We start from the raw sequence: 17,328 nt of genomic DNA, 5'->3' as shown, positions 1-17,328 counted from the left end.
GGATTTTTAGTACAGATTAGGACTGTAGTTTTTTTTTTTTTAACAGGGTTTACATTTATGCTCCTAAAATATTAATCTCGAGCTTCCTCTCAGAGAAGATAAGATCCTACCAAAGGGGAGATGCATTAGGTCATTAAGTAGGAATTAAAAAAACAACAGAGATAGAGAATACCCTTCTGGCACCTAAGGGGAAGAAAAAGGAGATCACTTCATGTCACTTCATGAAACACTAACTCAATTAAGATAAAATTGGAACTGTGAGCTACTGATAATTGGGAACTATTTTATTTCAAGCAAGTCCACATGAAGCCTTTGGACCTTGCTGCAGCAAATGTGCAGGCAATTTGTGGTGACCAGCTATGGAGATAAGAGAGTCAGCAAATCCTAGACCAGAACAACCACTATCTGCTGAGCTAACGGCTGACTGCTTCTTCTCTCCTCCCTTTGACACCACTGAATGCAAATGCACAAGATGTGGCTGTTTTTTAGGAATCCAAAAGCACAGAGCACAAGAACTTAAAAGATGTATTTAGGATGAGATTTTAAAACATTTTTTTAGACACTCCTATAAATTCCACTGCAGAATGGTGCAGATAAGTGGAGGAAAATGAAACTCTAAGCTTTCCTACACAGCATGACCCAAACATTCTTGCCTGCCCCACCCCTTCCTTGACTCCCCACTCCTGCCTTGCCCCTTTTCTGAGGCCCTGCTCTGCTCATTCCATCCCCCCCTCCCTCTGTCGCTCGCTTTCCCACACCCTCACTCACTTTCACCGGGCTGAGGCAGGTGGTTGGGGTGTGGGCTCTGGGCTGGGGCTGAGGGGTTCGGAGTATGGAAGGGGGCTCTGGGCTAAGCCTGGGGCAGGGGATGTAAACTATGAGAGGGAGTTTGGGTGCAGGAGGGGGCTCAGGGCTGGGGCAGGGGATTGGGATGGAGGAGGTGAGGGGTGCGGGTTCTGGGAGGGAGTCTGGGTGCAGAAGGAGGCTCCAGGCTGGAGTAGGGGTGCAAGAGGAGATGCAGGCTCTGGAAGGGAGTTTGGGTGCAGGAGGGGGCTCCAGGCTGGGGGGTTGGAGTGTGGAAGGGTATGAGAGGTGCAGGCTCCGGCCGCGTGACACTTACCTCAGGCAGCTCCTGGTCAGTGGTACAGCTTGCCCTGGCTCCAAGCTGCTCCTGGAAGCGCCTGGCACATCTGGCAGCGGCTCCTAGGTGGAGGTGGGGCCAGGGGGTCCCTGTGTGCTGCCCCGGCCCTGAGCGCTGACTCCATAGCTCCCCTTGGCCAGGAACAGTGGCCAATGGGATCTGTGGCGGCGACATTTGCGGGTGCGGAAAATGTGTGGAGTCCCTTGCGCCTCCCAGGGGCTGCAAGGATATGCCAGCCACCTCCGGGAGCAGCATGGACCCAGGGCAGCCAGGGAGCCTGCCTTAGCCCTGCTGCACTGCCAGACTTTTAGCAGCCTAAAATCTCCCAGTTTGGCTTCAGTAGCCTCCGGGATATAGAGCCTGATTCCGGGAGACTCCTGGAGAAACTAGGAGGGTTGGCAACCCTAACTATAAAGAATGGTGTCTTCCCCTTCTGGCCAAAAAAGCTTTCCTGCACATTCTGCTCACCATCCCCATGCCAGGACAATAACTTTGCCTATATTAATTATTTTGGAAATAAAGTCTTAATTGAGAGAGTTGCAGCTCTGGCTGGAAAATGCTGTTTCTCACAAAAAGAAAAGGAGTACTTGTGGCACCTTAGAGACTAACAAATTTATTAGAGCATAAGCTTTTGTGAGCTACAGCTCACTTCATCGGATGCATTTGGTGGAAAAAACAGAGGAGAGATTTATATACACACACAGAGAACATGAAACAATGGGTTTATCATACACACTGTAAGGAGAGTGATCACTTAAGATAAGCCATCACCAGCAGCAGGGGGGGGAAAGGAGGAAAACCTTTCATGGTGACAAGCAAGGTAGGCTAATTCCAGCAGTTAACAAGAATATCAGAGGAACAATGGGGGGTGGGGTGGGAGGGAGAAATACCATGGGGAAGTAGTTTTACTTTGTGTAATGACTCATCCATTCCCAGTCTCTATTCAAGCCTAAGTTAATTGTATCCAGTTTACAAATTAATTCCAATTCAGCAGTCTCTCGTTGGAGTCTGTTTCTGAAGCTTTTTTGTTGAAGTATAGCCACTCTTAGGTCTGTGATCGAGTGACCAGAGAGATTCTCCAACTGGTTTTTGAATGTTATAATTCTTGACGTCTGATTTGTGTCCATTCATTCTTTTACGTAGAGACTGTCCAGTTTGGCCAACGTACATGGCAGAGGGGCATTGCTGGCACATGATGGCATATATCACATTGGTAGATGCGCAGGTGAAGGAGCCTCTGATAGTGTGGCTGATGTGATTAGGCCCTATAATGGTATCCCCTGAATAGATATGTGGACAGAGTTGGCAACGGGCTTTGTTGCAAGGATAGGTTCCTGGGTTAGTGGTTCTGTTGTGTGGTGTGTGGTTGCTGGTGAGTATTTGCTTCAGATTGGGGGGCTGTCTGTAAGCAAGGACTGGTCTGTCTCCCAAGATCTGTGAGAGTGATGGCTCGTCCTTCAGGATAGGTTGTAGATCCTTGATGATGCGTTGGAGAGGTTTTAGTTGGGGGCTGAAGGTGATGGCTAGTGGTGTTCTGTTGTTTTCTTTGTTGGGCCTGTCCTGTAGTAGGTGACTTCTGGGTACTCTTCTGGCTCTGTCAATCTGTTTCTTCACTTCAGCAGGTGGGTATTGTAGTTGTAGGAATGCATGATAGAGATCTTGTAGGTGTTTGTCTCTGTCTGAGGGGTTGGAGCAAATGCGGTTATATTGTAGCGCTTGGCTGTAGACAATAGATCGAGTGGTATGATCTGGATGAAAGCTAGAGGCATGTAGGTAGGAATAGCGGTCAGTAGGTTTCCGATACAGGGTGGTGTTTATGTGACCATCGCTTATTATCACCGTAGTGTCCAGGAAGTGGATCTCTTGTGTGGACTGGTCCAGGCTGAGGTTGATGGTGGGATGGAAATTGTTGAAATCATGGTGGAATTCCTCAAGAGCTTCTTTTCCATGGGTCCAGATGATGAAGATGTCATCAATGTAGCGCAAGTAGAGTAGGGGCATTAGGGGACGAGAGCTGAGGAAGCGTTGTTCTAAGTCAGCCATAAAAATGTTGGCATACTGTGGGGCCATGCGGGTACCCATCGCAGTGCCGCTGATTTGAAGGTATACATTGTCACCAAATGTGAAATAGTTATGGGTGAGGACAAAGTCACAAAGTTCAGCCACCAGGTTAGCCGTGACAGTATCGGGGATACTGTTCCTGACGGCTTGTAGTCCATCTTTGTGTGGAATGTTGGTGTAGAGGGCTTCTACATCCATAGTGGCTAGGATGGTGTTTTTAGGAAGATCACCAATGGACTGTAGTTTCCTCAGGAAGTCAGTGGTGTCTCGAAGATAGCTGGGAGTGCTGGTAATGAAGGGCCTGAGGAGGGAGTCTACATAGCCAGACAATCCTGCTGTCAGGGTGCCAATGACTGAGATGATGGGGCGTCCAGGATTTCCAGGTTTATGGATCTTGGGTAGCAGATAGAATAGCCCAGGTCGGGGTTCTAGGGGTGTGTCTGTGCGGATTTATGCATGCATTCTATCATGCATTCCTATAACTACAATACCCACCTGCTGAAGTGAAGAAACAGATTGACAGAGCCAGAAGAGTACCCAGAAGTCACCTACTACAGGACAGGCCCAACAAAGAAAATAACAGAACGCCACTAGCCATCACCTTCAGCCCCCAACTAAAACCTCTCCAACGCATCATCAAGGATCTACAACCTATCCTGAAGGATGACCCATCACTCTCACAGATCTTGGGAGACAGACCAGTCCTTGCTTACAGACAGCCCCCCAATCTGAAGCAAATACTCACCAGCAACCACACACAACACAACAGAACCACTAACCCAGGAACCTACCCTTGCAACAAAGCCCGTTGCCAACTCTGTCCACATATCTATTCAGGGGATACCATCATAGGGCCTAATCACATCAGCCACACTATCAGAGGCTCGTTCACCTGCGCATCTACCAATGGGATATTTGCCATCATGTGCCAGCAATGCCCCTCTGCCATGTACATTGGCCAAACTGGACAGTCTCTACATAAAAGAATGAATGGACACAAATCAGATGTCAAGAATTATAACATTCAAAAACCAGTTGGAGAACACTTCAATCTCTCTGGTCACTCGATTACAGACCTAAGAGTGGCTATCCTTCAACAAAAAAGCTTCAAAAACAGACTCCAACGAGAGACTGCTGAATTGGAATTAATTTGCAAACTGAATACAATTTAACTTAGGCTTGAATAGAGACTGGGAATGGATGAGTCATTACACAAAGTAAAACTATTTTCCCATGGTATTTCTCCCCCCCACCCCACCCCCCACTGTTCCTCTGATATTCTTGATAACTGTTGGAATTAGCCTACCTTGCTTGTCACCATGAAAGGTTTTCCTCCTTTCCCCCCCCTGCTGCTGGTGATGGCTTATCTTAAGTGATCACTCTCCTTACAGTATGTATGATAAACCCATTATTTCATGTTCTCTCTGTGTGTATATAGATCTCTCCTCTGTTTTTTCCACTAAATGCATCCGATGAAATGAGCTGTAGCTCACGAAACCTTATGCTCTAATAAATTTGTTAGTCTCTAAGGTGCCACAAGTACTCCTTTTCTTTTTTCGTTCCACATGGCAATGGAAGAAATTCTTGAATTACATCATACTGCTTTAACTTGACACAGCAAACAGAAGTATGTTACAAATACACTGTATAAACATAGTCAGCATTAGGTCCATTGACAACTAAACATTACTCTTGGACAACAGAAGAAGACTGCAACATAGGAACTGTCATACTGAATCAGAACTGAGGTTCATCTAGTCCACTATTCTGTCTCCAAGAGAGGCCAACACCAGAAGCTTCCGCAGAAGATGTAAGAAATCTGCAACAGGAAGATGTGGAGTAATCTGCCCCCCTTCATTAGGTCTTTTTTTGATTTCCAATAGTTAAAAGATAGGCCTAAGCACTGAAGCATGAGGTATAATACCCCTTCCAAAATTTATCATAAAATATCACTACTTCGGATATTCTTGATATCCATATAAATATCCAATCCCATTTGAGCCTTGATAAGTTCTTGGCCTCAACAACTTCCTGTGGCTGAGAGTTCCACAGCTTAATTACAGGTTATGTGAAAAAAGTATTTCTTTTTATTGTTTTTTTACTTCCCCAACTCTTACCTTAATCCAATGTTCCTTTGTTCTTGTGTTATAAGACAGCAAAAGCCTAGGTTCCTAGTTACCATTTATTATTTATTTTATATACTTTTACCTTGGGTCACAAAAGGACATTCTGTAGTCACCTGCTACACACTACTGCAATGATAATTGTACAAAATATGTGTTGTGAGGTATCATTTGAAAATTAATATCACAGTGGTCAATATCATCATTATAAAAATATATGTAACCTTGTATGTAAAGTTATGAATTCTCTCTGTGTGATGTTACTAGAATGTGTTTAAAACCAGGCGGTCTAGCCTGGGCAGAGGCAATAAACAGGTTTGTCCTAGATAAAGAAATGTGGGTTTACCTCAATTTACATATTAGCAATAAACAAAGCCATCAAGCTAAACCAGCAGGGAATATCCTGAGACTGAACTCAGGAGATGGAGAATTAGCATGGCTCCTGCACCACAGAGAGACATAGGAGATTGAATCCCTAGGAGACCTTCCTGACTTTCAAGACAAAAAAAAATTCTGTTGGGAATGTAAGGGACAGATAGAGACTCCATCTTTATCTTACCTCGCAGGAGAAAAAGAAACCAAGCAGTCTGTGTTCCATTTGTTGGGTCCTGGCCAGAGTGCCTGCTCAAAGAATGACTGGTGAGAAAACTACCTTGAGCAAAGTCTGTAGCTTTTTAAGGTAGGTCTTAGCCATTAGAAAGCATATTTTAACTTTGGTTTGTTTGTAACCTGTTCTACCTTCAATATTTTCTACTTTGTATCACTTAACCCATGTCCTTTTGTTAATGAACTTGTTTTACTTTTAATCTAAACCAATCTAGTGCTGTATTTGGATTTAAGTGATTGTTAACTCCAGTTAAAGTGATAAGCTGTATTTTGGTCTCTTTAAAAGAGCATCAAACCTTATTATTTCTCTGTGTGTTCCAGGAGAGGGCTGGACACAGCCCAGACCAGGGAGAGGTTACATCACTGCCTGTCATGGTCTTCCGCTATGGCTCACATCCCGGATACCAATAGCCAGCTGATAAGCATGTAGGTAGTTCCCTGAGTCTATGTGCTGTACAGCCCTGATGCAACACGGACCCCAGCAGCCTGCTTATAACAAAACAGTTGCCCATGGTCTTCACCAGTCTTCATTACAACTTGCAGGGTGATTCCAGTGCACCCCCAGTCCCAATTTCCCCACAACCTTCTGCCCTGAAACACACCGAGAAACTTTAGAGCCTACAAGTCCACTCAGTCCTACTTCTCATTCAGCCAATCGCTAAGACAAACAAGTTTGTTTACATTTACAGGAGATAATGTTACCCACTTCTTATTTACAATGTCATCAGAAAGTGAGATCAGGCGTTCGCATGGCACTTTTGTAGCCAGCATTACAAAGTATTTATGTGCCAGATATGCTAAATATTCATATGCCCCTTCATGCTTTGGCTACCATTCTAGAGGCCATGCTTTCATGCTGATGACGCTCGTTAAAAAAAATGTATTGATTAAATTTGTGACTGAACTCCTTGCGGGAGAATTGTATGTCTCTGGCTCTATTTTACCTGCATTCTGTCATATATTTCATATTACAGTAGTCTTGGATAATGACTCAGCACATGTTCATTTTAAGAACACTTTCGCTCCAGATTTGACAAAATGCAAAGAAGGTACTAATGTGAGATTTCTAAAGATAGCTACAGCACTTGACCCAAGGTTTAAGAATCTGAAATGCGTTCCAAAATCCGAGAGTGATGAGGTGTTGTCATAAATATAAAGGGAAGGGTAAACACCTTTAAATCCCTCCTGGCCAGAGGAAAAACCCTTTCACCTGTAAAGGGTTAAGAAGCAAGATAACCTCGCTGGCACCTGACCAAAATGACCAATGAGGAGACAAGATACTTTCAAAGCTGGGGGAATGGGGGAAACAGTCCGTCTGTCTGTGTGATGCTTTTGCCGGGACCAGAGTAGGAATGCAGGTCAGAACTCCTGTAAAGAGTTAGTAAGCAATCTAGTTAGATATGCATTAGATTCTGTTTTGTTTAAATGGCTGATAAAATAAGTTGTGCTGAATGGAATGCATATTCCTGTTTTTGTGTCTTTTTGTAACTTAAGGTTTTGCCTATGTTTTGATTCTGATTACCCTGTAAGGTATTTACTATCCTGATTTTACAGAGGTGATTCTTTTACTTTTTCTTTAAAATTCTTATTTTAAGAACCTGATTGCTTTTTCATTGTTCTTAAGATTCCAGGGTTTGGGTCTGTGTTCACCTATGCAAATTGGTGAGGATTTTTATCAAGCCTTCCCCAGGAAAGGGAGTGTAGTGCTTGGGGGGATTTTTTGGGGGGGCGGGGAGGAAGACGTTTCCAAGTGGGCACTTCCCGTTATTCTTTATGTAACACTTTGGTGGTGGCAGCTTTTAACCTAAGCTGGTAAGAATAAGCTTAGGGGGTCTTTCATGCAGGTACCCACATCTGTACCCTAGAGTTCAGAGTGGGGAACGAACCTTGACAGGTGTGGAGCATGCTTTCAGAAGTCTTAAAAGAGCAACACTCCAATGCGGGAACTACAGAACCCAAACCACCAAAAGAGAAAATCAACTTTCTGCTGGTGGCATCTGACTCAGATGATGAAAATGAACATGCGTCAGTCTGCACTGCTTTGGATCGTTATTGAGCAGACCCTGTCATCCGCATACACGAATGTCCTATGGAATGGTGGTTGAAGCATGAGGGTCATATGAATCTTTAGCGCATCTGGCATGTAAATATCTTGCGTCGCTGGCTACAACATTGCCATAAGAACACCTGTTCTCACCTTTCAGGTGACACTGTGAACAAGAAGCAGGGAGCATTATCTCCTCCAAAAGTAAACAAACGTCTTTGTCTGCGTGATTGGCTGAGCAAGAAATAGGACTGAGTGGACTTGTAGGCTCTAAAGTTTTACATTCTTTTATTTTTGAATGCAGTTATTTTTTGTACACAAGTCTACATTTGTAAGTTCAACTTTCATAATAATGAGATTGCACTCCATTATTTGTATTAGGTGAATTGAAAAATACGATTTCTTTTGTTTTTTTACAGTGCAAATATTTGTAATCAAAAACAAATATAAAGTGAGCACTGTACATTTTGCATTATGTGTTGTAATTGAAATGAAATACTTGAAAATGTAGACAATATCCATAAATATTTAAATAAATGGTATTCTATTACTGTTTAACATTGCAATTAATTGGGCAATTACTTTTTTTAATCGTGCGATTGATGGCTTGACAGTTCTATTAGTAACATTTTCAAATGTTACTATTTCATTACTTGCTGCCATTTCCAGATCATTAATAAATGCATTAATTACGGAACCTAGAATGTAACCTTGAGATACCCTGCTGGGAACCTTTTGCCACGATGAAAATTAACCATTTAATTTTACTCTTTTTGCTTTCTGTCTCCCAGCTAGTTTTTAATCCATGGCAATATGTTGCCTGTCACCCTGTGACTACTTCACTTCCTTAGTAGCCTCTTGTTTGTGACCTTGTCAATCGCTTTTTGGAAATCTGAAGAAATGGTTATACACAAAAACTACATCAGAAATATTAAGATTACAATTCAAGCACTGAGATTAAGAAACGCTGCAATTAAGGTTGACTGTGCCAACTTTTAATGTAATACTTTTGAATATAGTTTCCTAGATTTTTAACAAAGAAAACTGAAAAAACAAATATCACATTGCATCCTACTGATACCAGCATGGGTCAGTAGCAGGGTTGGAACCTTTAGATCCAGAGCACAGACCTCTAACACTTGAGCTAATGGAGTAAATCAATTGTAGTAGGCTGTCCTCCTGTGTTGTTATGGCAGGGTGGACTAGGTCCAGAGGCACCCTGCTCGAGGACTCACAGCCCTGCATCACCCTGTCCCAGAATAGAGCAGCGCGAAGTTCTCCAGGCAGCCTAGAATTGTGTTTGCAGGCAATATCGGCCAAAAAAAGGGGGCACACATGAGAGGCAGGTGCTGACTCCGTTACATTATGGTATCAAAAGTAGGATCTTCAGACCGACCTTGTCTAAAAGGGGTCAGGTCAGATATAACTGTTTTACTGGGGCAAGCTTTTAACTGTTTTATTGTGTGAGGCCAGAGGCAGAGGTCAAAGGAGGACCATTGGCAGATGCAGCCATGGAAAACAGGCAAGATTTTAATTATTTATTGAGCAGAGGCCAAAGTGAGCCAGAGGCAGAGGTAGCCCAAGCGGACTACCACCTGACTAAGGGGGACATGAGAAAAGACTGAGTGGAAGAACCACCACCCCAAGTCTGCCTTGTGGCCTGCGTCACCCTGTCCCAGAATAGAGCAGCAAGAAGTCCTCCAGGGAGTGTAGAGTGGCTGCAGAAGAGCAGCTGCAGAAGAGCGGCCAATCAGAGGGGCTGCTGGAGCGACCAATAAGGGGCCAGAAGAGACAGATAAAAGGCAAGGAGCAGAGCAGAGCCTTCAGTTGCTGGAGCTTGATGAGGCAGGCTGAGTTCAGGACCCAGCCAGACCAGGCAAGGGCATGAGATGGGCCCTGCTGGTCTGGTTTCAGACTGAGCCCAGGGAGCACTGCTGCAAAGGACACCACTGAGGGTACTGTGATGGACCCCGGCTGGGTGGTTGAAGAAGGCAGTGCCTCTGGGAAGAAGCCTTAGAGCTATGGCCACATACCAGGGCCAAGAAAGAACTTGGACTTTATACATCGGAAGGGGGGGATAGGGTGCGGCTCAGCCAGAGGACTGAGCAGCCGAAGGCCAGCCGAGAGAACTAGCAGCTGGGGGTGGTGCTCACGAGAGGCAGGTGCCAGCCTGATGTAAGACCAAAAAAGAAAAGCAGGCTCACACCTAACCGAGAGACAGGGAGCCATCCACAAGAGGGGGGTGGCCCCCCCATGAGAAGAACTGTGTTTGCAGGCACTATCAGCCAGACAAAAAAGGGGCATGCATGAGAGGCGGATGCTGGCCCCGTTACAGTAGTCCAGTACTGGAGAAGAACTGGGACACACACTTTGCCAGAGGCTTTCAGAGAGATTTGTTGACAGAGGAATGGTAATACTATGGAATCTTGGGTTCTATTCCAGGTTATGGAGGGGAACGGGCACAGATCTTTGTGCTACTGTTCCACCCACCAAACCTGAACCCTCCTGAATCAGTCCCAGTCTTGTCGCTCCCCTTCAGCGTACAGTTAAATTTTGGAAAAGCTATAAGCCACTGAAAACAGGTTCTATAAATGGGAAGAATTATGTAACCTTAACTAAGGCAGATCTGGTTGCACTGCTTATAATGCCAACCAGTTCTCCTTTATTTACTACTTTTGACATGTTCTTTGATTAGTTGTGTGTGGAGAGTCAGCTGCTTAGACTTTATTATATCATGATCTTCAATGTACTTTGTTAATCTTTTGCTAAAATTATTGTTTCAACCAATCTGACAGGTACATATGTAAGGCTTACTAGATTGTAAATTCACTGGATCAACCTCTAGAGCTGCTTTTTTTTTTTTTTTTAAAGCTTGCTACCTACAGTCCTCTGAACAGTGGCTATTTTTCATTATTGCATGTTTTTGTTAACAGCTCAGCTGCTTCTACTTAGACTTCTTCAGAACTCTTGGTTTACCATTTGGGCCTGATAACTTAATGTTTTTTAAATCAACAATTTGCTCCAGCATCTATTCTGACACATCTGAATATATCACCTTTATTACAAGAAAAAAACAGGTCCGGACTAAGAAGCTCTCCAGCATTCTAGGTGGTGAAGATTGATGCAAAGAAATGTCCTTATCATTCTTAATTGCCCCCTTCAACTATTGATGATTCAGTGGACACATTGATTCTTCTGCAGGCTTCCTGCTTTTGATACACTTTAAAAAAAACCTCTTCGTTTTTATCTTTAGCTGTTTGTTCTTTGAAATCCATTTTGGTCCTTCTAGTTCTATCTCTTATTGGCTGCTGTAATTTATGCGCCTGTTTATTGGCTTTACTACGGTCAGATTTCCAAGTTTTGAAGTATTTCTGTTTGCTCAAGTAGCCTCTTGAGCACTGTCATTTAGCCAGATTCGTTTAAACACTCTTCGCTTTTTCGCAGTAAACATTTTCTGAGATTGTTACTGTTTTTGAGTAACATCCCTGCATTCACCAAGGATTAAATTCCTTTATTTTTACTTCAGGGCCTTTTTGACTAACCTTCTCATTTGATTGAAACCTCACTTTCTCAAGTTTAATATCACTGTCACTTTATAGTACACTATCTGCCTCTTGGCTTTTGAATCTAGATACAGTGTGTTACTTAAAACTAAGTTAAGGCTAGCCTCTCTTGTTAGATGCTCTAGAACAAATTGTTCTAGAAGCAATCACTAAAAGGTGTTGAGAAATTACTTCTCTAAAACTTTGCCCTATTCTGTCATTTGTGAAATAAATGAAGATAAACATGGCAAGAACAGCTTCCCACTAAAGTCATTTTTGGAAGATGGACAGGCTGGAAGATTTTTAAAAATCCGGATGCTGTTCCCAGAGTTTTAGAGGAAATAATAATAGTAGAAAGGGAATAACACTTATCTCACTAAATGCCTGCCACTTATAAAGCATGTGCAGCAGCAAAGATTGACAGAGTGGTGTAATGACACCTCATAGCTAGGGTTGCCAACTTTCTAAGTACAGAAAACTGAACCCCCTTGTTCCAGACCCTGTTTCTTCCCCCAAGGCCCTGCCCTCTGCTCACTCCTCACCCCCTCAATTGCTCGCTCTCCACCCCCCCATTTTGCCCACTCCCCCCCTCACGGGACTCACCTGCTGCCTGCAGAGTCAGGTTGGGAGGAGCTGACATGGAACCTGCCCACTTGCAAAATCGGGGCACAGTGGTGGTCAATTCCCAGAGCAAGAAGCCGGAGCGGGGTCGGTTCCTGTATTGAGGGGTTAGGGCTGGGGCAATCAGGGCATGCTGGGGTAGAAGGGGGGTGGACAGGATCCCTCCTCCCCCTGGGTGGCGGGACCTACCTCTTGGAACCTGGTCCGGAAAAAACCACGACTCTGTCAGGCATCAGCAGCTGAGCAGAGAGCAAGCTCTTCCATGTGGCTCCAGCCACGACAGCTCCTCTTCCCACCCCCTAGCGGCGGAGACCAGTTACTGCGGCCAAGTGGACTTTTAGTGCCCGGTCAGCTGTGCTGACCAGACGCTGCTAGGTTCCTTTTCGGACAGACGTTCCCGTCGAAAACCAGACACCTGGCAACCCTACTCATAGCACTAACACTTCATTGTTTTTAAAAAACAATATGCTACAGAAAATTTTCTAATTCATAATGCATTATCAAAAATTATTAAAATTGCAGTTGTGAAAAGTTAAATAAACATGTATTATAGTTTATTTTGCAGAATATTAATAGTGGGGTCTTAATTTGCTGTTTTATGAATTTTTTATAATGCAAAAAAGTAACTACTGAAGTTACCATCAACATTTCTCTGAAAAGCCATCAGAAAAGAGTTATTGGCCTATTTTCTTCCTTCTGCAATCTGAGGCGTTTCACAGTATAATAAATCAGTTTTCAACACACAAAAATAAAAGTTTACTCCAGAACTTAGGTATTTTTATATATATTTTTAAATGCACATTTTTATGCAAACAGCTTATTTATGTAGTTGGAAATTGCCAATGTATAATTATACTAGACAAACCAGCAAAACATTTATGAAATATATAATATAAACAGCTTACTTTGACCACATAATTGAACCTTCTGATGTCCTGAATTGCACTTGAAAAATCTAAGCGATTAAAAGCTTCTCCCAATGTGCAATAGCCATGTCTCTTGAAAAAGAAGAAAACATACTTTAAGAGTAAACAAAGAAAAAAATGGTTCAGTTAATCATCACTAATGTTCTGAATCAAGAAAGCTCTTAAGCATGTATTTAAAGTTAAACATATGCCTAAGCACCCTTATGGAACAGGGATACTTTCCTGAATCTAGGCCAAGCATTCATTTGATTCCTTAGAGCAGGAATCAGCAACCTTTGGCCCGCAGCCCGCCAGGGCCAATGGGGGCTGCGGGAAGCGGTGGCCAGCACGTTCCTCCGCCTGTGTCTCTTCCCGCAGCCCCCATTGGCCCAGAACGGCGAACCGCCGCCACTGGGAGCTGCGATCAGCCGAACCTGCGAACACGGCAGCTAAACAAACCGGCCCAGCCCGCCAGGAGGTTTACCCTGGTGGGCTGCGTGCCAAAGGCTGCCGATCCTGGTCTTCGAGAGAAAAGATGAGGAAATTACAACTGCTCCATTTTGAACTAAAAGGTATCGAAGTGATGCCACACATTATTAGTGAGGCTTTATCTTCATGACATGTGAATACTACTGGTATTCTGTGCACAATACTTTAAAATTCTGCATATTTTATTTGTCAAAATAACACAATTTAATCACACCGGTTTCAATTTTGGTAATTTATTTCAAAATACCTGTTAGCAAGTATGTCTGTAACAACAGAGACAACAAAAAAGATTCAGGAAATGTTTTTTGACAAATAGATTCCTTACAAGGTATATTATTACAGAAATTGATGCACCTTTGTTGACTGTTATCTTCTATTTCAGTGAAATTAAATATTTCATTTAAATAAAGTCATTACACAAACGTACTGTAATGACCTGGCCTAAGGGGGTGCTAGCATCCTTAAGGACTGTTTTGTGTCTGTCTGTCATGTCCTGTTCAAGTTCAAACTTCTATGTGTATTGTAAGGTTTTAGGGTCAAGCCACTGAGGCAGGAGGGGGGTTGGTGAATTAGCAGTAGTTTAGTTGTATGATAGTGGTGGTTAGCATGGGGAAATGGAGAACTCGGGTAGTATGTATGTGTTGGGGCAAATGTGCACATAAGTGTGTTTGTATGGACCTGGTCGTGTATATGGTTCAGGCTCATGAGCATGCAGACGTTACGTGTATACATAACTAATACATCTGAAACATGCAAAACTGGAAAATGGAAACAATTTGGTGGAACTCACAAATTCTGCATGAAAAATAAAATTTCTATGAGCAACATTAATTCTGCACAAAATCTGCATTGTGCAGTGGCACATAATTTCAGCAGGAGTACGTGCAAGCCATGGGATAAGTAAACATGTGCCTGGTAGCCTACCTCACTACTACACAATCATTGTGGACATCAGTACATTGCGGTCATGTCCCATGTCTGTACTGTCATTGTATATGGCAGTGACAAGCAATACAGTTATCTTGGCTCGTATCCTGAGATTGTGTTACTCTGTGCAGGGTCCTGTAGGACAACTTGTCTGTTCACTCTTGGGATTGTGGGAGGAAATGGTCTAGGCCCACAAAATTCATTTATTGGCAGTAACCAAGCAGTAATTAAGATGATGTAGTGGTGTGCCGTTTGGCTCCCTAATCACCACGGCCAAGAACTACTGTTTTTTAAGGATGCAATGTTTTCTTTTTGTGCCTCTGCACCAGCTGCTAGGAGATGTGGGCAGGAATTTCAGAGGCTGTTTTGGGGCTAGAGGAGATTGAGGTAGCAATATGCAGTCAGAAGTAGCATAAAAGCAATTGGACAGGGCCAAGTGGACACGGACTGAGATGATGCTGTTTTTAAATGGCAGATAATCCCTACTTCCGGGTAGGAACACACCCACAAACTGGTGGGAGCACATGATGATGGAAACATGGGATGACTAGTCACGAGTAAGGCTGCGAGGCTGTCACAGAGGTCACTGATTCCATGACTTTCTGTGACCTCCGTGACTTCTGCAGCAGCAGTTTGGGTGTGTGTGGGGGGGTATGGGCTAGGAGCAGAGGGTGGGGGGTGCAGGGCTCCCCAGCTCTCGCTGTTATGGCCCTGCAGCTCCTACGTGGAGAGACCGGGGGCTCCACGTGCTGCCCGCGCCAACAAGCCCCACCCCCACAGCTCCCATTGGCTGCAGTTCCCAGCCAATGGGAGTTGCGCAGATGGCACTTATGTTGGGAGCAGTGTGTTGATCCCCCAGGCCCCTCCGCTGCCTAGGAGCTGCAGGGACATGTGGAGACAGGTAGGGAGCCTGCTAGCCCTGCCAACCCTCCCCTCCCAGCATTACACGGCCTAGACCATTTCCCCCCCGAGCACCGCAGCCCCCCCGACCATCCCCCCAGAGCACTCATGGGACTCCAGGAACACACCCTCCCCCCAGAGCACCCGCAGGCTCCCGCCGAAGTTTTAGTTAGGGGTATATAGTAAAAGTCATGAACAGGTCATGGACCATGAATTTTTGTTTACTGCCCATGACTTTTACTAAAAATACCCATGATGAAAATGTAGCCTTAGCCATGAGGCCAGAACTTTACACAGACCACTGCTTCTGGGTAGTGTGACAAAGCTCCGAGCCCGTATTGGTGGGTCCCATGCTTCCAGGCGGATTCAGTGGCCTCAGAAGCTCGCTAAGGCCCTCAATATGATCTCTCTTTCCCAGTATAGCGGCAAAGGTCACAGCTTATTGAGCTACTTTCATCAAAGGCCAGTATGGGAGGTGGGAAGATAGAATACCCACAGTCTCTGTTGCTCCTTAGAGGTCAGTAGGTGCAGTTTGTCCTCCCTCCTGGACCAAAGTCTGCTTCCCCTCTCAAGGGGATCTCTGTAGAACATGGAGGGGGGAAGGGGGAACCCAGGATCGCCCTCTACTCCGGGTTCCAGCGCAGGTACCCTAATGGTAGCAGCTGTTGGCGGCTTTCCCTTCACCACTGATGCTGCTTTGATTCCTTGGGCCACTTCCCCATGGTCCCCTTTTCCAAGCTTCACCCTTACCTATGGATTTAACAATGCTTCCTCTCCTCCAGCTCCTTTCACCTGGGCTTCTCCCAAGAGAACTGGAAAGGAGAGCTTTCAAGCAGTATAAGTGGGACCTTAATTGGTTCCAGCTGTCTCCATTAGCCTAACTGCCCCTTTCGCCAGTTAATTGAGGTCAGGTGCCGGCATTAGCCTAATGACCTTAACTAGTTAAATTGGTGTCAGGTGGCTTGATTGGCCTGGAGTAACCTTTGTTTGGCTATCCTGGGAACAGGGACCTGCTCATTCTGAGGCGGATATACCAACCTTCCACTATTCTCTCATATCCTTCTGGTCTGCATCTGTCACAGTAGGAACACAAGCATATTATGACGGAAACATGGGATGACTAGCCATGAGCCCAGAACTTTCACATGAAGAAACACACATTCATGGAACTGAGTAAGGTGCTTCCCTGGCGTTTAAGAGACAGAGCACCCAGATGCGAGAAAGAATAATGGTTTAGAAGAGCGTTTCTATTGCCCTGTATAAACTGCCAACTTCAGACTGTTGCAGATCTGTTGGCAATCAGATAAGCTGCCGAGTTCTCCCCTACTTCTTCAGTGTGGATACCTTCTACCACACTGTGCTCTTCTAGGGATGTTTAAGAGAACATCTCTTGTGAATCGGACACAAGCTTGTGGATGAGGCTATAGACATCCACATCTCTGCCTCTCCCTCTCCTTGCTGGCTGGGCTAGGTCACATCTCCATGGACATCCAAATTCTGAACCCAAACCCCTCCTAGCGCCACATATGAGTCCATGCTGAAACAGGTCTATGTGCTCACAGGGCTGCTCAGAACACAGTCCATTTCATTGTAAAATGAACATGTTGCTGGGGCACTACCACACTTCTTATTCTTTTTCCTGGTCTTCCAATAGTTCACCTCGAGCCCCTGTATTCTCTCTCTGCACTGCTGTTTGGTTTGCTCAATTCCCTGATCAGCCAGCAGCTCCTCAGATATACCTTTTGTACAGTTTGACATTCCTCTTTGTACAGTTAAAGATGTGAGTTTGGTTTACTTCATCCCAAAGCCGCACCAAGATTCTGGTGCGTTCATAAGGCCAGGAGGCTGCATGCCAATATGCATGCTTCTTAGGGGCCATTGTTCTGCTGTTTCAAACACTGGGGATAGGATAGCTGGGGAAAGTGCAAGCAGGGTGGGACTATGCACTTTCCTGAGCAGAGGGAAGTGA

At 44.6% G+C, this 17,328-nt stretch overlaps 1 protein-coding gene across 13 annotated transcripts in view; it reads right to left on the bottom strand.

The window, feature by feature from the left end:
- Positions 1 to 17,328, bottom strand: part of FBXO25 (F-box protein 25) — a 66,916-nt gene that overhangs the window by 28,942 nt on the left and 20,646 nt on the right. For 7 of the 13 annotated variants that reach the window (XR_006279780.1, XR_006279781.1, XR_006279782.1 and 4 more), the window contains one exon: positions 13,044 to 13,157. Coding sequence is in view for 10 of the 13 variants with exons in the window: in XM_043510326.1 (XP_043366261.1) it covers positions 13,044 to 13,157 (114 nt within the window). In the remaining 3 variants the exon portion in view is untranslated. The remainder of the gene's footprint in view (positions 1 to 13,043; positions 13,158 to 17,328) is intronic. The other 6 variants (XM_043510330.1, XM_043510333.1, XM_043510331.1 and 3 more) reach the window with 2 other exon arrangements.

This window comes from Dermochelys coriacea, chromosome 3 (genome assembly GCF_009764565.3).
Source record: "Dermochelys coriacea isolate rDerCor1 chromosome 3, rDerCor1.pri.v4, whole genome shotgun sequence".
In the NCBI taxonomy this organism is placed as follows: Eukaryota; Metazoa; Chordata; order Testudines; family Dermochelyidae; genus Dermochelys; species Dermochelys coriacea.
Note: the sequence above shows the minus strand (reverse complement) of the source record. Positions and strands in the feature narration are given on the sequence as shown.